The following is a 26575-nucleotide window of genomic DNA, read 5'->3' on the forward strand; positions in this document are numbered from 1 at the left end:
GCTGTTGTCGAACTGAAAAAAAATTCAATTGCGAGAAATACAATTTTCCTGTGGTTTTTAAAACATTTTTCGTTTGTGATCTAGGTCTTATCATAATTGAATGCGTGAAATCTAAGATTTTGCATTAGGACTAAATAATTCTGAGTGTTTTGCTAATTTGCTGGAAGAGCAATAGAACTAAAACAAACAACGTAAGCGGAAATGAGACGGGGAAAACAATGCATTTCTTCCGCAAAAATCCATCAATCACTTACATGCAGACAAACTGGACTTTGAATTGAAACGCGAACAGAGTCTCGTTCACGATTCGGTCGATGGTAGTATGCACTGAACTTAATCATGATAAATGAGAATACATTGTAAACAGTGTAAAGAACTGGGTGTGTTTTGTTATTGGTTTATTTCGCCTGATGCCTGATGTGCAGTATGCCTAGCAGTGCTAATGATGACGAAGTAGTGAAGGAAAAAACAAAAATCGAAATGAAAAAAAAAAATAAATAAAAAAATAGAACAAAACTGAAAAGTAGGTGTTGCCGTTCGCTCAAAAGAATCATATTTGAGTACGGTCTGGCAGCGTAGCTTATTTCAGTATCAACAGGGGCGTGTCGGTGTAAAGTGCTGTCGTTGATTGTAAGTTCTAGTTATTTCGTTCGTTTAGCAGTTAAATCGACGAAATCACGGTCATCGGTGTGTTGCGGGATCCGTTTTTATACATTAGCGTCGCCTACTTGATCGTTTGAAACAATTTAGCTCGTTGATGGGTCGTTGCTGAACAGACGAAAAAACAGCTGTGCGGACTACACACAGGCCCCACCGCATAGTTCTTTCTCTCGCTTTCCCCTAGGCTTCTGCTAGTCTCTTCGTATAATACGCGTATATACACAGCACACCACTAGTTTGCCTTCTCTCTCTCTGTCTAGCTCTCTGTGGGGTACAAACCCGAGCTGGATGCCTTTATAAGGAAGCGAAACGAAGATTTTTTTGCATTTTTTTTTTCTGTTTTTTAGTTGACGCGAAAAAAAAAATTGTCTGAAAACGTTGATTTTTCGTACTAGTTTCGCATTTGTGTCGTTTTCTTCCCTACCGTTCTAGTGTGATCAAAGAATCTCTGGAAATTAACTTATCTGCACATCAGTTGTCCACAGGCATGCCGATTTGTTGTTATTTTGTAATTGTTTTTGTACAGTGTGTGTGTGTGTGTGTATCAGTGTGTTTGGGGATTTAAATCAACCGATCAAATGTCAATAACATTCGAGTGATTGACATCTCGTTTTCGCGTCGTCTGCTTCAATATTTCATAAAAGGGTTAGTCGTCAAGCCGTTCGTTTGCAAACCAGGAGATATAGGCTGGTAATGTCCGAAAATAGCCAAATGATTATTTCGAGAAAAGAGTCCCTTTTTTGCCTAGTGCTGACTAACTAGTTGGGCAACGAGATCCTTGAGCCGAAAATTTGTAGGGCAGCAGTGACGTCATTTCTCCCTTCCTCGATTCGAAACTCCATTATTCAAATCAAAAGAAGTGTAGGCGAAGACACTGACGTTTCGTAGGCTTGTGCTGTTATTTATCTTTTTGTTTTTGTTTTTTTAATATATTCACTTGTATTTGATGTGCAACATTTAATTCAAACAACTCATTGCGTTTTATCCTTTCTCAACGTCTAGGTCTTTTTTGTGTGGTATCTTCACCCCCCGGGTTTGGTGAAGGAACCTCCTTTGGAAACTCCTTTTTTGGCCTTTTGGAAATCATCAGCAAACAAAAGCAGCGACTAGCAAAAACAAAACAAGAAGGAAGATAAGCAAAGGAAAAGGAAACACTTTTCACATACACAGCCTTTGCTCTTTTTATTTTCTCTCTCCTTCTTCCCGTGGACGAAGACGCTGTTGTTGGAAAAACAATCGCCCAAGCAGCTCGACACAACCGCCCACACTCGTGAAGTGAAAGAGGTAAAGCTTCGTCCCTTTCATGTTTTCGTTTTTCTTTAGTTATCCCGAGACTTTGGAGCATAGTGTCGCCCGGGCACGCTCTATAAAATACCTTTTTCTATTTTCGGTTTTCCGATACACAAGCGAAATTAGTCTCTCTGTCGCTGGGCGAACTGTTACTAACGGTACGCCTACGGTTCGTCTCATTTTGGTCACCTTGTCGATTGAAAAAGAAAAGTTTATCGACAAAAACTGAAAGAGATTTCGAAAAGAAAAACACCCTACGGACGGGTACAGGTGCCTTTTTGCTATTCCTAGGTTGTTTTTCTACTAGGGAACGTGTATTGGTCTGTCAGTTTGCTGGTGAAGGCCGCGTCCGTTGGCGCGCAACACATCCATATACATACAGGCAAATGTTACATGGGCGTTAACCGACTTTTTCTCTCTCTCTCTTTCTCGTGAGTTTGAACGTGACACCAAACTACTACTTGCCTGCTCTCTGCCCACTTTCGTATCACCATTTCTGGACATGTTCATACGCACGCACAGCGAAGCAGTGTGTTTCGCCCTTTTTCGTCTTCTTTTTTATTATTTGTTTTTAATTTCTTTTGCGATCTTCCAAGTCGTTGGCCAAGCCCTTGAGGCTAACCAATTGACGTTTCTCCATTGGAGCGGAATTAGAATGAATTTCTTTTCGAGAATCGCCGCCCATGTTTTATTCCTTTGCAAGTGGCTGTTTGTGTGTCATGTCCCATTATTTAAAAAAGAAATAAATAAAGAAGGAGAAGACAAAAAAGTCTTCTCCTTCAAAAGAACTTTAAAGAAAATGATTTTGGATAGAGATTTTCTTTTTTAATGGGCATATCGTTCGTGTTACGAGGGCGCACACAATCCGTCCAATTCCGAATTAGGGTTTTTTTTTTTTGTTGTTTTGTTTGTTTTAGACACGACTACATGCCACCATCTTTGTTCTACTTTTAAGGCTGACCAGTGCCGTATACTTGGGAGATTGACGGGTCGTGTGGGTCAACATGTTTGATCCATTTGGACATGTGACGGAACAAGCGAGACATACTCCCGTTAAATAAGGAATTCATATGCGTGGCACCATGCCGTTCCAAATCACCTGGGTGGGGTCGCCGTCATTTTTCCCCTTTTGCTCATAGCTGACGATACACACGCGATTGTGATGTTTGTGTGCGTGTGCTTTCAAAATTCAACCGGATTATTACGGCATACAGTGTAGGATCAGACCGCCGTGACTGCGGTTTTTTTTTTCTTTCTTTTTTTTTTTGTGGATGTGGGATATCGACCAGGCACTCCGGAAAACAATATCCCCCCCTTTTTTTTATGATAACACAACGGGTTGTTGATTAAAACAAGTGAACATTTTTTTCATCAAGTCTTTGTTGTGTTGATATTTTCCATGAAACTAACAAAAATTTTATTAAAAAGAAGCGAAAAAAAAAAAGAAAAGAAAAAGATTTTTTTTTGAATTTCTACATATCCGGGGGGTGGGGTAAAGAGGGTATCATATTCCGGATGGTTTCTATATTTGTACCACATTTTCATCTCTCTTTTGGATCCCAGAGTCCTTCACTTTCCTATGGTGTACCCCTTTCTTATTTTTTCTCCGCCTGATGCAGCGCAGATGTTGTCATTCACCGCATTACCTTCTCACATTCTCAAGGGGAGTTACTGTGGGTGTCTCTCGTCCACCACTTGTACAAACATCACAGAACACACACAAGCCCTCGAACAAGAGAAAAAAAAAAAATCTTTTCCATTTCCCGCGAATGTAGAAGAAAAGGATGCCGATCCATTTGGGATCCCCCTCCGCCTACTGTCCTCTAACAATCACAAACGAGTTAATGCTCATCAGAAATAAAAAAAAGATTGGCTTTTATACAAACAATCTGATGGAATAGCAGATGACGGGTCGCACAAACATTCACCAATCATTTCCTTCTGCTCCAAAAATAGTGACGATCCTACCCCCCCGATAACGTTCGTCGCATTGCTGACTAATTGTGTTGATATCTTTCCCATTTTCGGCTTTGTTCTGAGAGCGTGTGAAAGCATCGCTTTCAAGTGTCGAGGTGAGAAGGAGCATCGTCGCGCATAACGACGTTTCAAAACTTCTCGGTGGCATTAAGTGTAAAGACTATTGCACTTTGTCGGAGCATTTTGGGCTTTTGTCGGCTTCCGTATTCACATTTCGATGTTTTTGAAATGAAAGAGTTGGGAAGATTTGATGTATTTCGAATGGTGGGGTTGCGTTTCTTTTTTTTTTTTAGAATTCGTCTCTGGTTAGAGTGGTTGGTGCGTTAGTCATCTTATTTTTTCTCATGCAATCGTCTGGTTGGCAATAGAAATGTGGGCTTTGCTTCAAGAATCTTTGGGTGTTGCATCCGCTTGACATTTCCCGGTAATAGTAATCAAGTGTAAAACTAGTTAGCAACGAAGCAGTGACACTTTTATTTTGTGTTATGTTCCCTTCTTTTTGAAGATGAAATGACATGCCAGTAGAAATCGGGTACTCTAGTAAGTTGGGCATCAACACACGACGTGTTTGACGATAGGGGAAAGTAACGGAGAATCTGCAAACGACACCACCGTCTCTGTGAGACACCTGGACGTGATGCTGGGCATTGGTTTTGCGTAGGTTCCCTCTTACTTAGTTTTCTGTTTACACAGTTTTTTTTTTCCTTTCATTCGGAAGTAGGCTATCATCTTTCTGACTTTTTGTTTTAGTATGACACAAAATAAGAGGGGATGTAGAGTGTCAGGTTGGTAGATTGTAAAGGTGTACATTCATCGATCCGACAGTCAGCAGTGGCCATCGATTTCCGGGTGTGGACCCGAAAAAAACAAAAAACACACGCGCCTTTGCTAGTAACGAGCCCCACCCTCATTTCTAAACGTTTGTTCTATACCCTCATTTTTATAGCGAGACCTCATCGAAATTGATTGGATTGATTGCCCTGTCTATTAGTTTGAACGTATTACAAAAACGCTTTTGACTGAATGCAATCGAGTCTCGACTAAATGAATGACTGTATTGATTGGCTCGTGCAACTCGTTGACGTGAATCATCGCGTTCTACAAGTTTTTTGGCAGCAAAACGTTACAATTATAGCAAGGAAAAAAACAAACCCGTGAGTTTCTTACTACTAGTAGTAAGCGGCCATTGGGACGGGCTATGTTTAGATCAGCGGTGCTAGTGTTGCTGTGCTCGGTCCAACACCTACGATGCCGTTCTTTAATGGCCGTATTTGTTTTGTTTTGTTCTCTTTTTTTCATTATGGGTTTAGGGAACGAAGAAAAATGGAAAGAAAACCTCTGTAACTCTCTGACCTAGCGCTATCAAAAAAATTTACACTCCCGACCGCTATATCCGGCACGCTAGCGCGCGCACACCGGAACTCCCGTCTCTCCAACGGTTTTGACTCGCGTCTAGCTTCTCCTATTGGTGTTCTATTTTCAGGCGTGCCTTCTGCTTTTTTTTTTCTATTTTTTTTTTAAAGAACTCATATCTACTGATATGTTTTCTTGAAAAAAAAAAAAAAAAAGATGACTGAATCGTTCAATGAAAAAGAAATTCCAGTCCGTTTGACATTTGACAGGAGATTTTAAAAAAGCTAATTTTCCCACCCACGTTTCTGTCTGCATCGGGGCTTTTGATTTTTATCGCACCCCACTTTTCTTCGTAGAAAAAAAAAAAAAACACGATGACGTCAGACTAGCGTAGATAGTTGCCGATACATCCCCCTCCCACCCCTCATTCAGAAATGTTGTCTCTAAATCACAAACAGCGAAGGCAGAAATGACTAGGGCAATCTATACGGAGAAAATAATGAAAGATAGTCTATCGCTACTCGGCTATTTTACGTATATACTTGTCAAACAGCTCCCCAGATGATACGTCAGTTGGTGGGGGGATACCATTTGGTATAATTTACGAAAGATTGCATCGATTGCGCGGTCTGTCGTAATACTCTATTGCTTGGCCTTGCATCAGAAAATTGGAGGGAATGATATCCGCTAGATACGCCAGTTTCAAACGTGACTTTGAAGCGGAAGAAACGATTGGACACTGTGGGACTCGGAAGGGGGTTAGATACGATCACGAACAATATCTTTGCCCATTCCGTACTACTCGGGAGGGGGGGATAAAATACAAACTCGACGGTTAGTATCGATTCAATGGGATAGACCTTTTTTTTTTAAGTTTCTGATCCAAGTCCGGTAACTTATACAGACGGGCGGGGGTAAAGTCCAGTCAAAAGAAAGTCTACGCCCAATTTTCACCGTTTCTTTTTTCCCTTCAAAGAGCTGACAAAGGGTGAAAGAAAAAAAGTGGGTGTGCATACATGCATACGTAACACGTCTTTTTACCTCCCTGGGCGCTCACGAAGGTTTTCTTTTCCACCTTCTACCACATTCCCCCCTTTCAATCGATTCACTTCTTTTGTCCAACTGCCAAACAAAAGACAAACACCCATTCGTATGTACGATGTTGTTTTTTTTTTTTTATGCCGCTCGTTCCTTCGCTTTACACATACAAATTCAAAACAAAATAATTTTTTTTTTGTGTGCAATAAGTTATGCGCCAGTCCCGAGTTCCGGTGATGACATATCCACCGCAGCTCGGGGTAGGCAATGCACAGTGGTTAAATTTCAAACGCCGGAAAGAAAATTGTTAGTACGTGGAGGAGCATGTCGTCGTGCTATCCAATCGAAAAAAAATAAGGGGGGCCAAGAGTGAAAACCACGCCTTTATCCGATCGATAAATAATTCTTTGTTTCCCCTTCTTCTTCGTTATCTAAACGCACTGCTGGAGCAACTGACTTTACCTATTGCTGCGTCATGCTTGCGTACCCTATCGAACCGCACCGTCGAGTTCCCGTGGTGGTACATGTGAATTTCAAGTTTAAAAAAAAACCTATCGACCGCGCTCGAATATATTTGAAGGGTTTAATGTTAAAAATAAGAATTAAATATGGGGGTCAAACAAAACGCAATCGTCAATTAAATGAACGTATAATTTAATACGTTATGTAGTCGATCTATCAAAATAGCGAAAGAAAAAAGAGTCCGCCCACACGCATGTCATAAAGGCATCATGGGGGGAAAATGATGGCGGCAACATCTACCATGATCAACTACTACACCCTGTATTCAATCTCCCCCCTTTTGTGCGCAAAGGCTTAAGAGAAAAAGGGGGGGGGGGATAAATAACTTTTTTTTTTTCTTTTTACACCTCAAGTTGATGACGAAAAAAAATAAATGGATATAAAGCCGATTTTTTTTTTTTGCCGTAAAGGCCGACTGTAAAGACGTGCCGCTGACGTGTATTTGATTGAATCATTGTAGAAAGGGGAACAAAGAGGCTTTTTTTTTTTATATTTCTTCCTTGTACGCAGGGAACATTATCGTCTTCATCATTGTGTGTGAGTATATGCCGCTAGGGAGAAAATGTGAAGATAGTTTTGTTACAAGTATTCGATTTCCTTGTCTCCGGTAAGCATCAAATAAAAAGCGATTGATTTTTGGAACACGGGCACTGGGAAAGAGAGGCATCATTTTGAAAACATATTTTTCCATCGGTAGAAACCCCTGCATGGGAAGTAAATTCAATCACTATGTTAAGCTTCTGGCAACGCATTATGGTTTCGTTCATGGTAGTGATGCGTAATATTTCTAAAAGTGATTTCTCTTTCCAGTTTTTCTCTATTGCGTCACGGGTACTTGTGTGATATAAGATGATAAAATAAGAACAAATTGCCGTGGTGATTGACTCTTCATGTTCTTCGATGGTTAGAGGATCTCAACTACTGGCAACGTTGCCATCGCCGTTTGTTTTGCTTTGGCTTGCGTTAGCTTGACGGCCGGCAATCAAGCCCCTCGTAGCAAACGAATCGATCCAGCCGTAGAGAAATTGGGCAGGACGAACGAACAGAAATCATTGCGGATGGATCGTTTCTTATCGGTTAGATCATCCAGTAGCATCTCGTTCCTAGTCATTCCGGACTTAAGAATTTATTTTCTTACAGTTTTCCCTCTTGAATTTCTAGGTAATGTTATTTGTTATTTTTAAAGACTAGATTAGGAAGTATCGCAATTCGATTTTTTTCTTCTTGCTCGATGCGAAGCACCAACCGAAAATTGAATTGCTCTATAATTTTTGTTTTTTCCCTTCATCTTTGCGGAGGCAAAAAGCCCACATTCTAATTGAATTAGACCTTATTTACCTCTACGGCGGTCGTCTTTTTCTCTTGCGGTTGATGCCTCGCTGGCAAACATGGAACTGTGTCAATACGACATCCGCAGCAGGGGGGAAAAAAAAAAGGGAAGGAAGACTGGATTCGCAGAGAAAAACCGGGGAACGGAATCGAACACAGAAAGAAAAGGAGGAAATAAAATCAAAAAAGGAGGGGAAAACGAGAGAGAGAGAGAGAAGGAGAGATGTATTGAATGATCTGTATGGGTAAAGAGGTCGAGAGAAGGGTGTACAGCGTTTCTACTTGCGCCTGGGCAAGTGGAACGAGGAAGACGAAACTACAAAAGGAACAAGCACGAGCCGGAATTGACTCGTAGGGAGAGAATGAGGAAAGTTGGAGGAAGAGAAGTTTAGGAGAAAGACGGTGGTGCGCGGCGCATGACTGAGATGAAGGAAGCTGCACCGTCTGTGTACATCGAGCAGAGAGAGAGAGGGGAAAAAAAAAGGATCAAGTCCAGCCGGCTTGGCATTCAGTGACGCGCCAAGTGTTGACCGACTGAGGCCTATGGATCTTTCGGTCCGGTGTCCCATTTTAAGTTTAGACCCGACTGCGAGGAATCTCTTTCGCTTTGCCAGAAAAGACATTTGTCGTTGGCAGAAGCCATTCCACTCGATGGGCGATGACACTCGTCCTGCAAAGGCCACTGATTGGGTCTACGATCCTATCGGGAAGCAGCCACGTACACGCGACGGCCAAGAAAAAAGAAAATGTATATTTTTTTTTCGAGGAAGAGTGAGCGGCCTATTACTACTGTCTTTATTTTTGTTCTTCTCTTCTTTTCTATGGAATTGCGAACTCGTCTTTCTCGTTGACCCATCAATTCGGAGATTGAGCCTCCAACTGATTAACTTTAACCATTTGATTTTGGGTTTTTACAGGAATTGGGTTTCTGGAGAAAAGAGACGAATCGGAAACCGGACGAAAGAAAAAAAAAACACCTTTGAGAATCCGGCGCCATGGCGTCGATATCGCTCAAGATCAGCATCGTCGAGAAAGATGTGGTCAAGACGATGCAGTTCGATCCCAACACGGCCGTCTACGACGCCTGTCGCGTCATTCGAGACAAGATTACCGAAGCTAATCTCGGACAACGTAAGTCCGCGTACATTCTACTTACGTTGTTTGCGCTTTCGCCCGTCTTCTCGGGATGGACCGTTTTTATTATTCATTTTCTGACTTTGAATTTCTTCATTTTATGATAGCCAAAGATTATGGACTTTTCCTCGCTGATGAGGATCCCAAAAAAGGCATTTGGTTAGAACCTGGACGTAATCTAGGCTATTATGTTTTACGCACAGGGGTATGTAAGAGTTTATCCGGTTTTACGCAACATTTTTTAAATATTATTTCATATTCAAAAATTGATTAGGATCTGCTGGAGTACCGACGAAAGATGAGGACTCTGAAAGTGCGCATGTTGGACGGCACAGTGAAAACAATGTTGGTCGACGATAGCCAGCCCGTCACAAATTTAATGGTGGTCATTTGCACCAAAATCGGTACGTTATGACGCATTCCTTCACATTTTTTGATTTTTATTTCATTTCCATTTATTATCCTGGAATTTTTTTGAAAAAAATTATTCCCTCGTCTTATTCGTTACTAAACTCCCTGGAGAGAAAACGTAGCGTCCTACAGCGAGGGCAAGCTGATCCGACACTGAACTCATGTCATTGCCTGTCTGTTTTTGCAGGAATCACCAATCACGACGAGTATTCGTTGGTGCGTGAGAACCAGGAGGAGGAGGCGGCGGAAAACAAACCCAATTTCGGTACGCTGACCCTGCGGCGTAAGAAGGAAGAAAAGGAGCCACGCGATCAGAAGATGGAACAACTCAAGAAGAAAATCAAAACTGACGACGAACGTGAGTGGATTCGTCTTTTTCTTTTTTTTTTTTAGTTTTTAGGCCGTATGTTATTTTCAATTTTTTTTTTTTTTTTCATTTCGTGCATGTGTTCATGACCTGAATAGTGAATTGGGTGGATCATTCAAAGACGCTGCGCGAGCAAGGCATCGACGAAAATGAAACAGTGTTGTTGCGTCGCAAGTACTTTTTCTCCGACGGAAACGTGGACTCGCGCGATCCTGTCCAGCTGAATTTGCTATTTGTCCAAGCGCGTGACTCGATTCTCAATGGCACCCATCCCGTCACGCTGGATAAAGCCTGCGAATTCGCCGGCATCCAGTGCCAGGCCCAATTCGGCGACTACATTGAATCCAAACACAAGCCCGGCTTTTTAGAGTCAGTCGTTGCACGTCTTTTGTTGCCCCTGATTGATTGAGTTTTTCATAACCTATTTTTTCTCTTTATTGGCTTAGCTTGAAAGAATTTCTACCGCAGTCGTACATGAAAGTGAAAGGCGTCGAGAAGAAGGTCTTTGGCGAGCACAAGAAACACAACAGTTTGATGGAACTTGAATCGAAAGTGGCCTACGTCAAGACGGCCCGTTCTTTGAGCACTTACGGTGTCACCTTCTTTTTGGTCAAGGTACCATCAATCGATAATCGATTGTTTTGGTATTTCTTTTTCACAGTTAACCTTGTTTTTATTTTCGGATGTTGTAGGAGAAAATGAAGGGCAAAAACAAATTGGCTCCTCGCCTTCTGGGCGTGACAAAAGACTCTGTCCTGCGCCTCGACGAACGAACGAAAGAGATTCTGAAAGTGTGGCCGTTGACGACTGTACGCCGTTGGGCCGCTTCTCCCAACACGTTCACGCTCGATTTTGGAGACTACTCTGATCAGTACTATTCCGTTCAGACGACCGAAGGTGAACAAATTTCTCAACTGATTGCCGGATATATCGACATTATTCTTAAAAAGGTTTGGTGTTTAGAATTTGACTGTTTGTTTTTTTTTTTAAATTTTCTATTGTTTTATTTGTTTATTTATTTTTACAGAAACAAGCCAAAGATCATTTTGGGATCGAAGGAGACGAAGGATCGAATATTGTGGAAGACAGCGTCTCTCCTTTCAAGTAAACCATTGTGCATATTCGAAAATGATAATTTTTTTTTGTGTGTGACGAATTCCATGAATATCAAATGTAAATCTTTCCCAAAATGTAGAGCGACAATAGTACAACATACAGCCGGTTCCGGCATTAAGAGCGGCAAAGTGCAGACGGAATCCGTGGCCAAACCTGCCATTGTTCGAGCAGCTGATGGTAAGTCCCTTTAAAGCAATTTAAAAAAAAATAGCCTTTTGCTAGCACGTTCGCGCTCCATCTTTTATTTGCGACACCTTTCATTTTCCTCTTACTATTGATGATGGTAAAAAATTTGAATAATTTAAACTTTTTATCATTTTATAATTTGATCTGTTTTTTTTTTTCTTCTCATTTTTCAATCCACAATTTTTTTGTGTTTTTTTTTTTTCTTTTGCCCGTTTTTGCGAATGAATCACGATATCCCAGTGCCCCAAAAATACGGTGTCGGCCAGACACAGGCGCCCCAATTGCCCACATTGCAAGGCCTGGCTACCGTTGCTCACGCACCACCTACGGTGAGTTGTAGTTTTATTCAAGATTATCGCAATTATTGCTTTTTTTTTTTCTTCTCCCTTTCTGTTGTTATTTTTCCCCTTCTGTTCTGATTGCGCCCTCCGTTCTTCTAGAAAAAAAAAGAAAAAAAAAGTCGGTTTTGAGTTTTTTGTTTTTCAAATGAGTAGAAAGTATCGAATTTTTTTTTTCTGGCTTTCAATGTGGCGTGTGGTTGTTGTTCTGCTATGTCCTCGAGTGTTTCATCTCGTTTCTCTCCGTTATCCAATGATGAGAGAGTGTGAGATTTGGACCGACTAATTGGAGTGTGTAACGCTACTATTGTCTCTCTTTCTTCCTTTCACGCGGCTCGCTCTTCTCTGTCCGTGTCTGTTCGTTATTCGCGATCGACTGGATCAATCGCCATTCCTCTTTCCTCCTATTTTTCTAACCGAACCAAACAACAAACAAAGTAGGTATACCCTGCACTTATCCCCCGGGTGTATTTAATTTTACTAGTCCAATCTTTCGTTAGTGTCCTACGTGTGCGCGTAACCCAAAGGCTAGTGCAATAGTCAAGAATGTCCCCCCTTTTCAATTCTATTAATTTTAATACAAAATCGTAGTCGAAATTCAAAAAAAAAAAAAAAAAGAGGGAAAGTGCAACTTGTAAATATGTTTGTCTTTAATCTTCATGTTGCCCTTTCGCTTCTATTAACTGTACATATCATTTCATTGAGGGGAAAGTGTTATATTATACATTATATTATATTTGTAGAAGGTCAATAGTACCCCTGTGAAAGGCTCTCAGAAATGTCTGAAGAGTTGCTCGGCACGCAGGTGAAATGGCCTACTACTACAGCGCCGAAAACACAATCGCTCAATTAAAGAGCTTCAACCTAACAGAGGAGAATGGCAAAAAAAAAAAAAAAAAGGGAAAATGAGAAGTTGCTGATCAGCCATTGTTGTTAATGCTGTCGAGACTGGGGGGAAAAAAGAAAGTGTGTGGAGTATCTGACCTAGTGGGTTCTTGAGTTTAGCGTACAATACAGTTCAGTAGACGACGGGTGGGGGATAAGCCATTGTCGTTAAGGTTACGTGTTTTTTCCTTCTTAAAAAAAAAAAGGGGGAAGGTCTTTTCCCTACCTTTCTCTATCCCAACTTGTGTGCATGTGTGCAGACGACGAGTTGATGACTAGTATTGTCGAATAACCAATTGGATTGTGTTGTGTTTGCGCGGAACTCTTTCAACTATAGGTCCAGCAGCCGAAAGTGACGAGCGTGTTGACGGAGCCCCAACGGGCGCTCATCAGTACCATTAGCGAAGGTCAGAAGGCCGTCGAAGAGGCCGAACACATTCTCGATACGAAACTGCAAGTGCCTGACTTGGGAAGCGATCCGGTAAGTTGTTAAAAAAAGACCCGAAACGAGGAAAGTACTTAACAATTCCCCTTTGCTGTTTGATTGCAGGCCTCCCTGAAGTGGAAACAAAACCAACTGGACACGAACAAGCAAAATGTCTCGTCCCAGATTGCCGCCATGAACGCGGCAACGGCCAGCGTCATTACACTCACTTCGGGTAAGTTATCGAAGAGTTCCCATTCGGGTAGTTCGCGGTTTGTATTCAACCGAATTTTCCGTGAATGTGTGCAGGTCCACCGGAGGACGTCGACCACCAGGCGGTAGGTGCGGCGATTTCGACCATCTCGTCCAACCTTGCCGGAAATGGCCAAAGGCGTCAAACTCATTTCTGCTCTGATGGAGGGCGAGGAACACGACGACCGGCTCATGGATGCCACCCGCCGACTCTGCAAGGCATTCTCCGATCTACTAGATGCCGCCAAGCCGGAGAACAACAATGTGAGTCTATTTCTCACCCGTGTCTCTCTCCGTTTCGCTTTGCCATCCGCTTTATTTTTTAATTGTCACATCTGCGAAAAGCTTCGGGAGCTATATCAGTTGGATGGCTCATTAGGCTCGTCCGTTCGTCATCATCATCAATGTCGGCCTTTCGACAACGTACGATAAAGGAGGGTCGTGTGTTACAGCCCCGTGACTCTGTCGCGTTGGCCAGTCGAGCGTAAACTGTTCGTGTAGGCAATAATTAACTGGTCGCCGTAGTCGGAACCCTGACAGCATTTCCATAACCAGCTGTTCGTGAAACAATCCGATAATCCCATTTTTACATCAACGTCGTATTCTTGATAGCGTAGTTACACGCGACGATTACCGTCTTTGATGAATAGTTGATGTAAACCTACATCCACCCCCCTACATTTAAAGATGATTGAAAATGATGGTAATGGAGTCGCTAGCCAAGCGGAACTCATTAGTCTGGAAATGAGGTGAGCAGAAGGTTGGAATAGCATTCGCTCGGAAGAAGAAAACCTAGGCAATGAAATAGACTTGAAAACGAAATTATTAGTAGTAGTGATGCCGCCGTTATTAAACCTTAAGACGAGTATCGAAAATTGATTTTTTTTTTTTGCATATTTAAAAAATTCATTCTCATTTGACTCGAGGGCATTTTGAAGAATCGCTCCCCCCCATTTAACTACTTTAACTGTAAACAGCGCTCGTGTATCTATGGATTCGGATTTTTTAATGCCACGGTTAAGTTTCATTGGTTAACGATAAATTCTTACGACGCTATAAAAAAAAAAAAAGGGAGAGATCGGTGCGAAGAGTTGCGCGCGCGTTTCGAACGCAATATCGACAATTGTCAGACAAGGAAGAAAACCGAATTGAGCGGACTCGGCTTTGCTAGTGCCACATCGTTGCGAGTGATGTTAACCAATTCCGGCAGCCGGCCGAACAGAAGTGCACTTACCGTTAACCATGATTCCCTACAGAAGCAGAAATTGTACAAGTACCTCTTTTCTTTGTGTGTGCTTTTCTTTACGTCTACTCCGTCGGGTACGACTAGGGACGTGTCAAACATTGTAACGGGGACGAATGGTACTGAGAGACGTAGAAGAGCAACGCGAATAGAATGCGCTGTGAAATCCCAGAGGTTTTATTCGTTCGTTCCGAACGTTATCGTCGAGAGAATCCCACGTCGCACGTAGCAGAAATTGAGAAATGCGCTTTGTCTTTGGTGTCTCTCGTTCCACTATCGATCCCTGTTACGTACTCGCACTGTCGAAACTCGAGTTTTTGAGCGATTTCCTAGAGACATTTGCTTTTTATAGGTGACACAGGGTGGAGGAGGGTTTTTTTTTCCCCCGAACAGCGCGACACTTAGTAAGAGAATTGCGTGCCCGTCTCGTTCATAGTTTGAAGACATGTCAACCCCTCGTTGGTGATTACCATCTTTTATTGATTTCGATTTTTCTCCCTTTGAAAATGGCTGAAACAGATGCGACAAAACTTGCTGTCTGCTGCATCTAAAGTGGGCGAAACAACGTACGACTTGCTGAAACAACTGGGCGAGGCTGACAATTCGAGTCGCGAGCTCCAGGACATGCTTCTCGGATTGGCCAAAGCTGTGGCCAACACGACGGCTGCCTTGGTTTTGAACGCCAAAGCCGTTGCGGCTGCCTGCCCTGACGAGACGGAACGTCAGCAGGTGATCGCCGCAGCGACACAATGCGCCCTGGCCACATCGCAGTTAGTGGCCTGCGCCAAAGTCGTAGCGCCCACTATTAGCGACCCGGCTTGTCAACAGCATCTGGTTGACGCGGCCCGCGAAGTGGCCCGTGCCGTCGAAGGCATTTTAGCTCTTTGTCAGCAAACGTGTCGCGACGAGAAATTGATTACGAATCTGAGGAAAGCGGCCGGAGATGTCGCTTCGGCTCTTAATGATCTGTTGGCCCACATCAAAGAAGGTACAGGCCGCAATCGAGCCACGGAAAGCGTCCACGAAGGAGCCGTTGATAACATTTTGGCCGCTTCGGATCGACTCTTTGCCGCACAAGGTAATTTAGGTCAATCCCGTTTTGTGATTGGATTAGTATAACTTTGATTTCGTTTCGGGGAGCAGGTGATGCTGCTGAAATGGTGCGCCAGGCCCGCGTTCTTGCCCAGGCTACAGCTCAACTGATTCAAGCTATTAAAGGCGAAGCGGAAGCTCTACCCGATTCCGAATTGCAACAGAGACTGTTGGCTGCTGCCCGCTCCTTGGCCGAGGCTACCGCTCGGATGGTGGAGGCCGCTAAAGCTTGCGCCAGCAGCCCCAACGACGCGAATCAACAACAGAAGCTGCGTCAGGCCGCTGAAGAGCTTCGTGGCACTGCCGAATCCGCGGCCGGAGAGGCAATCAAGAAAAAAGTCATTAAACGCTTGGAAACGGCGGCCAAACATGCGGCCGCTACGGCTACCCAATCCATCGCCGCCGCCCAGGCAGCTGGACCTCATAATTCGAATCCAACAAGCCAAGATCAATTGCTCGCCGCTTGTAAAGCTGTGGCTGATCAGATTGCTAAATTGGTTCAAGGTGTCAAAAGTACCCTGGCCAATCCGGAATCACCAGCATCTCAACTGGCACTGATCAGCGCTAGCGAAGAGTTCATTCAAAGTGGAAATCCAATGGTGGCAGCGGCTAAGACGGCCCTACCGACTGTCAATGACCCGTCGTCTTCGATGCAGTTGAACAACAGCTCCAAACAATTCTCGACGGCACTGACGGATCTGCGGACGGCTGTTACCAAAGCCCGTGATACTTGTGGCCCACTTGAACTTGATTCAGCTTTGGATATGCTTTACGGCCTCAAAGAGGAACTGGATGCCTTCAGCGGAGCGGTTGATGCTTCCAAATTGAAACCGTTGCCGGGCGAAACGGCCGAAAGCACGGCCCAGCAGTTTAGCGCTACTTCTAAAGCCGTAGGTTCCAACATGGCGCAGCTGCTGACGGCTGTCAATCAGGGCGATGAGAAACATACGGGCATGGCGGCCCGCAGTACGGCCGTCGCCCTCCAAGATTTGACTGATGCCGTCCGTGGAGTGGCTGCCACTTCGGACCAACCCGAACAGCAACACAAGATAATCGACAGCGCTAAAGAAGTGGTTGAACAAGCCATCACTTTGATTGAGGAGGCAAGATCGGCCGCAACCAATCCGCAAGATGTGGCCACTCAGCAGCGCGTCACTCAGATTGCCCGCGATGTCTCGCAATCGCTGAGCAAATGTGCCGGATGCTTACCTGGACAGAAGGATGTTGACGAAGCCATCCAGTCTATTAATTCGGCTTCCGAGGTGAGTGACAGAGAACTTTAGTTCAATATGTCTGACTAACTGAGCTGTTGTTTCTCCTGCAGATGTTGAATGGTGAACGATATCCCCGCAGTGACAAATCGTATCACGAACTGCAAACGATGCTGGGCTCGGCCGCGGCCGATTTGAACGATGCCGCAGGTGAAGTCGTCGGAACGGCCCGAGAATCGCCCACACGCCTAGCCTGGGCATCCAAGACTTACAGCACTTCATTCTGCTACGTCATGAACGTCGGTATGGAAATGGCTGGCCAGACCAAAGACACGGAAACACGATCGCAAATGATTGTTTCTCTCAAGAACATAACTCTCGTTTCCGGCAAATTGCTTACCGTTGCCAAGACGGCCAACGCTGATCCATCGGCTCCCAATGCAAAGAGCAACTTGACGGCTGCCGCCCGAGCTGTTACCGAAGCCATTAACGGCCTCGTCGATGTCTGCACGGCCAGTGCGCCAGGCCAGAAAGAATGTGACAATGCTGTAAGAGCTATACAGTCAACCCGCTCGCTCCTGGAGAAGCCCAACGAGCCGGTCAACGACATGTCTTACTTTGAATGCCTGGACACTGTTATGGAGAAATCCAAGAGTCTTGGCGATGGTATGACGGGCATCGCTAATAATGCAAAGAAATCTGAACACGAACCGTTTGGTGAGGCCGTTAAAGATGTTTCAAACGCCATCACTGGGCTTGTCGAAGCTGCTGCTCAAGCTGCCTATCTAGTTGGTGCTTCTGATCCATCCAGCGTAGCCGGAAGATCCGGTTTGGTTGATCAGGCGGCCTTCGCCAGAGCATCACAGGTAAAAGAATTTTCCCACTTGTCTAATCTTTGCTCTTTGATTTTGCAATAGGTTTCCGAAAAACCTTTTAAATGATTTATAATTAATGTAGGCCATTCAATCAGCTTGTCAAGCATTGTCCAGCCCGAAAAGCACCCAGCAACAAGTTCTGTCTGCTGCTACCGTTATCGCCAAACACACGAGTTCTCTGTGTAACGCGTGCAGAGTGGCTTCGTCCAAGACGACGAATCCGGTGGCCAAACGACACTTTGTTCAATCGGCTAAGGATGTTGCCAATTCGACTGCCAAATTGGTCAAGGAAATCAAAGCCCTGGATCAGGACTACAGTCAGCGTAATCGCGACAATTGCGCCGCCGCCACACAGCCTCTCATTGAAGCCGTGGAGAACTTGTGCACCTTCGCCAACTCACCTGATTTTGCTTCCATCCCTGCTAAAATTTCGCCAACCGCTCGGCAATCTCAAGAACCCATTACATCCGCTGGTAAAAATCCAAATCTTAATTCCTTTCCGAGACACAATCTTAATCCTCTTTTTTTAAGTTTTTATTATTATTATTTCAGGCAAATCTATTATTGATGGTTCGTGCTCAATGATTTCGGCCGCCAAGTCTCTAGCGCTTAATCCCAAAGATCCGCCCACATGGCAAGCCTTGGCCAATCACAGCAAGAGCGTGTCTGATTCGATTAAGAAACTTGTGTCGTCCATCCGTGACAAGGCGCCTGGACAAAAAGAGTGCGACGATGTTATCTCCATCATGTCGAATTGCGTCCGCCAGCTGGATCAAGCTTCGCTTTCGGCTATTTCGCAGAACCTGAGCCCACGCCGCGAAAAATCTGCACAGGCTTTTGCTGAGCAGACAACCAATTGCGCCATGGAAATCGCGGATCGCATCGATAGCGTCCGCACTGCCGCCAAGGGAGAGGCCGAAAAACTGGGACATGCTGTAAGCGTCTTTCGCATTCCAAAGTTTTAACGCATGACGGATGTATCACCGCATTTCCTGTTTAGGTTACACAAATATCCCACTACTTTGAGCCAATGGTGGTGGCCGCTACCGGATCCGCTTCCTATCTGCTCAATTCCAAACAGCAAATGATGATGCTTGATCAATCCAAGACTGTCACGGAATGTGCTATCCAACTTGTTCTGGTCGCCAAAGAAGCCGGTGGAAATCCTAAGGTAATTTCCATTTATATTTCGCTCTTTCCGATTTTTGTTTAATTATTTGGCTTTCTGTATTAATTTAGGCTGTGCAAGTCCACACGGATCTGGACGAGTCGGCCGAAGCCATGAAAGAGGCCCTGCGAGACTTGTTGTCAACAGTCGAGACGGTTGCTACAGAAGCCGGTGTGGTATCTGGCCTTGTCGATTCAATTACTGCATCCATGAACCAGATGGAAAGCAGAGCACAGACGGTAATTCAATGTCGTCAACCTATCGCACACACATTTCTGCAATCTGATCTCTAATTAGGCCTCTGCTGGGGATGATGCCGATGGTTCAAGTTTCGTGGATTACCAAACACGGATGGTCCAAGCAACGAAAGAGATCGCTCGTCTATCACAGGATATGGTAAACAAACAATTTTCTGAAAAAAAAAAAAAAACGTGAAAAATAAATTATTCTACCACTGGCTTGAAAATAGGTTGCCAAATCTGGTTCGGACAATGTCAGTCAGTTGGGTCAACTTGGTGCTTCCATTACCCATCTGTACACGCAACTGGCGACCGATACCCAAGGTGCTGTGGCTAAAACTTCGAGCGTTGAAATTGCTATGCGCATTAAATCGACTGTCCACGATCTTGGTCGGACCTGTATCGATTTGGTTAAAGCTGGTGGTGCTAGACAGGGTGCCCCTGACGACGTCTTTACCCAGCGGGATCTTTCCGATGCTGCACGTCTAGTTGGAGAAAAGGTGAAGAAGAAAAACGACGCATTACGGAACGTTATTTAATTCTTCAAATGTTATGTCAATTTCCAGGCATCGCAAGTATTAGCCGCTTTGCAGGCCAGCTCACGCGGAACACAGGCATGTATTAATGCCGCCAGTACAGTGTCCGGTATCATCGGCGATTTGGATACTACCATTCTGTTTGCTACGGCCGGTACTTTGCACGCAGAGAACGAAGACGAATCGTTCGCTGATCATCGTGAAAATATCTTGAAAACGGCCAAAGCCTTGGTGGAGGACACGAAAACATTAGTGGCCGGTGCTGCCTCGTCGCAGGAACAGTTGGCTGTGGCCGCTCAAAATGCTGTGGCTACTATTGTCCAGCTGTCCGACGTAGTCAAACTGGGTGCTGCCTCCCTTGGCTCCAACAATCCTGAAGCCCAGGTATTGCAATCTTTGCGTCTTGAGTTCACAGTTTCTGATGGGCTGTTGTTCCAATGTTTGCAGGTGATGTTGATCAATTCTGTCAAAGACGTGGCGTCGGCTCTCGGCGATTTGATCCACGCTACTAAATCAGCTTCGGGCAAGAGCATCAACGATCCGGCGATGATCTACTTGAAAGATTCAGCCAAGGTAAGTTGTTTTACGCGTCCAAATTTGAAAACGAGTCCCTTCTCTTTTCCTCTCCTTTTTTCCTAAATAAAATCCAGACAATTAGCGATCAACAATAGCGAACGAATCGTTTATCGGGTATTTAAATATGACACCCGATGGTTTGTTGATTGTAAACAATCTTGCACCATGCAGTTTCCCTGGCTGGGGTGGACTTTCCCTGTGATTTGATTTTAATGCTTTCATTGTAGTGGTGGTGGTGTTGAGTGGAGGCTGCTTTCTTTGTCTGGAATTTTCGACACTTGCGCCGATGATAAATCACCTATAAAGTCTGCACGCCCCTTTCACTGACTGAGCTGTTTGCCCCTCAACCCTCTCCACTATAGTTGATTTCCATCATCGTATCATTTAGCCTTAGAAGATCGATAGGTTATCTTCTTCCCGCTTTGATGGCTGAAAATGTCAGCTATTAAGTGCACCAAGTCCACCCTGCCTACCTCAGGAAACAGCATAGTCATATCGAAATTCAAAGAATCCAGGCATGGATTTGTTCCGCACATCTGCTCTTACGAGCAGCAACTAACAAAACACAAAACCAATCCTGGATTCTGTTTAGTCTCGTCATTCAATCGATTCAAAACATTTTTAGATCCGTTAAAAGCGGATTTTTTTTTTGCGGTTATGTCTAATCAAATCTGGAACTGTTGCCCTCTTTAAAAAAAAAAAAAAAAGAAAAACGTCTTCGCCTTCTTTCCCTTTTTATTTTCTGAGTGGAAATGAAAAGCTGAGTTTTGTGGTTGTATGTGTGCTCTTCCACAGTATCCAGCGGATGACGTTGAACCCGTGCCTTCGGATTGGCTCATATCCGACCAGGAAGAGGAGCTCATTCGACTCCTCATTATTGACTCGGATTACGCCGAACACTGACAGTTTCGTCATAAAATGAAAAATTATCATAAAGAAAAAACATTTAAAAACAAAACAAAAACGTGAAAACCAAATTTAGTTGGAAGGAAACATGTGCGGCGCGGCCATGTTGAAACACGCCTCCCCAAAAAAAAAAAAAAGAAAAGATCCAGCTACTTTTTTTTTAAAAGACTTCTTTACCTCTTGTTTTGACTTTTTGAAACCCTTTAAATTTTTTTTATTTTATTTGCCTGCCCTCTTTTGATTGATCGCTATCAAAATCAGTAATTTTGGGTTTTGAAAAGAACAAGCCAATCTGTAGTAGTCTACAACCAACTAACCCGGGAAGTATTTATTATTTGAATTGACGTTCGAAAAGGGTCAATAAAACACTTGAAAAGAAAAAGAAAAGAAAAATCAGCAATTCGTTACTACATCGTTTTAGCTCCAGATTTCGAATTCATTTGATTTTTTAGGATTCGCATCTCCCCTTGTTTTGTTTTTTTGCGATTTCGTTTTGGAATGATTCATCCACCTCGTCTAAATTTTCCCCCTTACTATTCGTGCCTGTCCGTATGCATCCGCAATCCATTTTTATACGCATGGTCTATGAATGACGACAAAAGACGAGTCAAATCAGAGACACACAAAACGTCGATGAAATTTTATGTCGTGGACTTCAGATTCCACGAAAACAAAAATTTTCTTGTTTTTGTTTTGTTTTTGTTTTTGATGACGAGACTAACATAGATTGTCTAGTTACCGATATCGATAACGTGTAAACGAGCGTGCTGTTGTCTATTTGAGCCCTATAGTCCTCTTCCTGTGTGCTATTATCCAACAGACTTTGCCTTGCCTGCCATTTCATTTTTCGCCTGTTGTTTTTGTCCGTCCACTTTCTCTGCATCTAGGTGATGGTGACCAACGTGACGTCGCTATTAAAAACCGTGAAAGCGGTCGAAGACGAGCACACAAGAGGAACACGCGCTCTGGAATCGACCATTGAAGCGATTGCGCAGGAAATTCGGGTATGTGCATTTTTCCTACAATCGTTGAAATCAACTCATTGCGAATGTTGATTGCTGATTCTTATTTCCACCAGGCGTTCGATTCGCCGGAAGTGCCACGTGTCAAATACACGCCGGAAGATTTAGTCCGAGTCACTAAACCCATCACGTTGGCAACGGCCAAGGCAGTTGCGGCGGGTAACAGCTGTTTCCAGGACGACGTTATTGTAGCTGCCAATGTCGGTCGCAAGGCAATTTCTGACATGTTAACAACTTGCAAAGTACAGTATTTGATTGAAAATGATTGTACTACCTTTAATTTTATTAATGGATTTCGACTCATTTGTTTAGGGTGCCGCTTATTCGGCGGAGACGAATGACATTCGAGCCAAAACGTTGCAGTCCGGCCGCGAGACGGCCCTGCAGTATCGCGAATTACTTCAACTCGTGTTGCACGTTTTGTCACGACCCAATCCAGCGGCCAACCTCGAAATCAAGAACAACTTCCCGGTTGTTTCACGAAAGATTGCCCAGTGCGTCACCGGCCTCGTATCCATGGCCGAAATCCTTAAAGGTGAGTCCAATTGTTTTGACACTTTCATTGCAAAGTTTTGTTTGATTCTTTGATCTTTGATTGTTTTTCGTCTAATGTCATTTAAAATGATTTGAGTTGATTTTGAGTTTGCTCGTCCCCCACTGCATACGCGAGCATGTGACTAAAAAAACAAAATTCTTGCCGTTTCCATCCTCCTGTTGTTACAAAAAAGCGCCACTTCAATGGTTGCCCTCTAGCAACGAAAGAATTTCACCACACTGTGGAAATCCGCAGTTTTTCTTCTACGATTCTTACGCTGATGATCGTCTCTAATGAAAATCGGTGATTGGCAATTGTTATCTATACTGTACCTTGTAGTGACATCATCGGGTGAAGACGGTTATGGCCCGTGGAGAACGAGCCAGAGTCTTTACAGTCTGGGTGAGTGTGTCGCAGAATGTGTGTAGCTTGGGTGCTGAATAAGGGAATCTACTGAGCCACACATTGTCAACGCGCATCAGTGGGACTTGCACCGCGGGGAATTGTCTTTTTCTTTCTTGTTTCACAACTGTCGGGATTGCGTCTTTTTTGCCGGGGATTCGGGATTGATTACCTATATCGTCATTGTGTTCTACTACTAAGCTAGGGGATTTCGTGCTTTTGATAAGATTTTGGGGGCGGATGGCTCTAGTTTTAACTCCACCGTATTTTCACACTCGGCAGTTCCCCCCTCCAACATGTACTGCATGCTGACGGCATGGAACACGCCACGCTGAGCCAGACTTACGCACCAGTATCATTCGGCCTCCGCATGATGACGCCATTCTTTTCTTACACGTGCATGCATGGATTTTGTTTTTTTTCTTCCCTGCTTTCCACTTTATTTTTTTTTTGTTGTTGTCTTTGTTTGGTTCCTTAAATAATGCATGGGGTTTTCGGGAAATCGGGAGAAGACTGTGTATGGGCATAATGTGTGCGTCGTGTTTACTAGCATTGTGTTATGAGTTGCCGTCCCAGTGTGTAGTTTACCGGCTTGCCGGATATCTCCCGGCTTTCAGTATCCAGTCAATCGATCCGTCGGGCGGGAACTTTCGTATGGGCCTCGGTCGTCGCACGCAATCATAAAGGCCGGGGAACAAAAACACGTACGATCCAAGGAGGGCAAAAAAAGATACACGAGCCTACTGGCATGGTGGAATGTCGCGTCGTATTTTCAGTGTTGTTAATCTAAACATTGTGTGCCTATATATTTGTCTGCGTATAAAGCTTTGTCTTGATTGAACGTTGGGGATGCACTGCTGGCCTTTTGGGTCACCATTGCGATTTTGCTGTTGGGTGTTATCTGACGTTTTTCTTTTTTTTTTTTTTCTACGCGTGAGTAGGAACGGATTGGGAAGATCCCGAAGACCCTACCGTCATTGCGGAAAACGAGCTATTGGGAGCGGCTTCTTCTATAGATGCTGCCGCCAAGAAATTGGCCAACCTACGCCCTCGCATCAGTTCCACAAAAGTAATTCACTTTTTATTTTTTATTGTGTTATTAATTTTGTTTCAAATCGTTGAATCGAACAAACACGTTTCAATTGTTGGATCGACATTTCCTCAAACGCTTGTTGGCTGTAAGATATGTTTGATATTCTTGGTTGTTCCATGTTCAGCCTACAACCAGATGTCAGACATATTATTACAGCTATGAGCCATCACTACATCGCATCACTCACGAAATTCAAAGTGACAAGATATGGTGACATTTTTTAAAAATCTCATTATAGTCGGAACTAATTAGTGTTGTTTCCTCTTTTTCTCGAAAAGGAAACGGATGAAAGTCTAAGCTTCGACGAGATGATTCTTGAAGCCGCAAAATCGATTGCCGCCGCAACGTCAGCACTCGTCAAGGCCGCTTCGGCTGCTCAGCGTGAATTAATTGACATTGGCAAGGTAAGCCTTTTTTTCAAATTCCTTTCAAATGGGGAAAAAATTAGTTCGTATTCATACATCGCTAAACAATTATTGTGTGATCAATATAGATAAGTCGCCGCCCACAAGTGGATTCAGATGATGGTCAATGGTCCGAAGGATTGGTATCGGCTGCCCGTCTTGTAGCAGCAGCCACTCATAGTCTGGTAGAATCGGCCAATGCTCTGGTCCAGGGCCAGTCGTCTGAAGACAAATTAATTTCTGCTGCTAAACAAGTAGCAAGCTCAACCGCCCAGCTTTTGGTAGCGTGCAAAGTGAAAGCAGATCCCGACAGCAAGTCGACTCAGCGCCTTCAGGCGGCCGGCAACGCAGTGAAACGAGCGACCGACAACCTGGTCAAGGCTGCCCAGCAAGCCATCGCTCAAGAAGAAGAGCGTAGTCTAGTGGTTAATCGCAGGTATTTTATTCTGCCCTTTGACTGAGTTATTTATTCATTAAAGAAAATGACACCTTCTCACATCAATGATTCGATTACATAGAATGGTGGGTGGAATAGCGCAAGAGATTGATGCTCGTTCTGAGGTATTGCGAATCGAACGTGAACTGGAGGAAGCCCGCAGTCGATTGACTGCCATCCGGCGTGCCAAATACCGTGGTGAGGGCGATTCGGACGCCGAAGGTTACATGTCCGGCTACGATTCCTCAATGGAGACCTCAGGCTATCGAACAAATCTGAATGGATCCGATATTGAACGTAGTCCTGCTCCACCTCCTCAACAAACGCTGTCGACATTTCAAGCTGAAAGCAGAGTCCGTCAGGTCTATCAGGTTCAACAGTCGAATAGTCCGCATCAATCGAACAGTCCACAGCAGCAAATGTATCAGCACCTCCAACGTGACCAAAGATCTGTTTCACCTGTGCCTCCGCCAAAGAAGCAACCACCCGCTACACCGCCACGTCTGTCTTCGACCCAAAAACCGCAACAGCAACAACAACGTGACAACGAGTCTCCTCTGATGATCCTGCAACGCCAGCGCCATTTACTGGAATCGACAGCCAATAGCGCCAATAATTCGATGGTTGAAGACCACACACCTTCGTTCTCTGAGTCGAGACAAAGATTCAACAACAGCAGCACCTTTAATTCATCAGTATCGATGTCGAGTTTTCAAAGTCCTGTTCATGTACAACATGGAGCTTCTGCCGGTGGAGATGCGTCTTATTACTCGGCTACATCCAGTGTTCGCAGCAGCACGGAGCAAATTCATCACAGCCAGGTGACAACACAGAGATCCGAGAGGGTGAGCATGTCCTCTACGAGCAAAGTCTATCAACAATTGCAAGAAAAATAGGTAAAATCTCGAGAGGTGCCTTAGTGGGAAAAACACAAGACACAAGACACAATATTGGTGCTAAGTTAATTGGTTAATTTGGCCTCACATTTAGATTTGTCGGCCATTTGTTGAATTTTCATATTTCTCTATCTTGATAATTTTTTTTTTTTTTGCACCCATCAGCAATTTTCCGGCTTCGATCAGTAATGTGCCTTTCGCATAACACAATCACAAAGATTAATATCTTAGTTGCCAAGTACATAAAGAGGTACGCGTTTGTTTACATAGGGGAGTTAAGGTTTCGAAATGAAAAAAAAAAACAAAAACAAAAAGAAAAGAAAAGAAAACTTACAATTATAATTGAAAGCTTGAATCGGCGTGTGCGTGTATTGAATATACTATAATCTTGCGTCACATCCTTCTAATTCGCCTCGCCACGTGGTTTCCACTGTTTACTACTTCCAATCGATCGCTGTTACTTCTGCCCATTATTCGCCTTTTCTGAACAAAGTGCCAAAACAAGATGCTCTTCCCCTCCAACAGATATCACACATTTTTTTCCTCTTTTCTTGAAACAAGATTTATTGGAACACTTTTCTTGTTAAAAACATTCTTAATTTTCATCTATATATAATCAGTCTCCTCTAATACACTATCAGTAACTTACTCTGATGCAA

General features: G+C 43.9%; 1 protein-coding gene across 1 annotated transcript; it reads left to right on the plus strand.

Moving 5' to 3' along the window:
* The first annotated feature begins 561 nt into the window (after positions 1-561).
* On the plus strand, positions 562-26570 carry LOC116916133 (talin-2). The gene is given in 35 exon segments (XM_045169956.1): positions 562-630; positions 1663-1944; positions 9087-9300; positions 9411-9508; positions 9578-9707; positions 9902-10072; positions 10180-10450; positions 10528-10696; positions 10774-11031; positions 11109-11185; positions 11277-11374; positions 11624-11712; positions 12944-13087; positions 13157-13265; positions 13340-13401; positions 13403-13546; positions 15045-15603; positions 15669-16879; positions 16942-17694; positions 17786-18176; positions 18256-18638; positions 18704-18874; positions 18943-19110; positions 19169-19267; positions 19341-19610; positions 19677-20030; positions 20094-20219; positions 22016-22132; positions 22207-22392; positions 22463-22685; positions 23025-23087; positions 24029-24156; positions 24459-24584; positions 24674-25020; positions 25103-26570. Coding segments are annotated over 33 exon segments (8445 nt in total). The 5' UTR covers positions 562-630; positions 1663-1944; positions 9087-9164; the 3' UTR covers positions 25917-26570.
* Positions 26571-26575: the final 5 nt, after the last annotated feature.

The sequence above is a fragment of the Daphnia magna genome, linkage group LG2, assembly GCF_020631705.1.
Source record: "Daphnia magna isolate NIES linkage group LG2, ASM2063170v1.1, whole genome shotgun sequence".
Classification (NCBI taxonomy): Eukaryota; Metazoa; Arthropoda; class Branchiopoda; order Diplostraca; family Daphniidae; genus Daphnia; species Daphnia magna.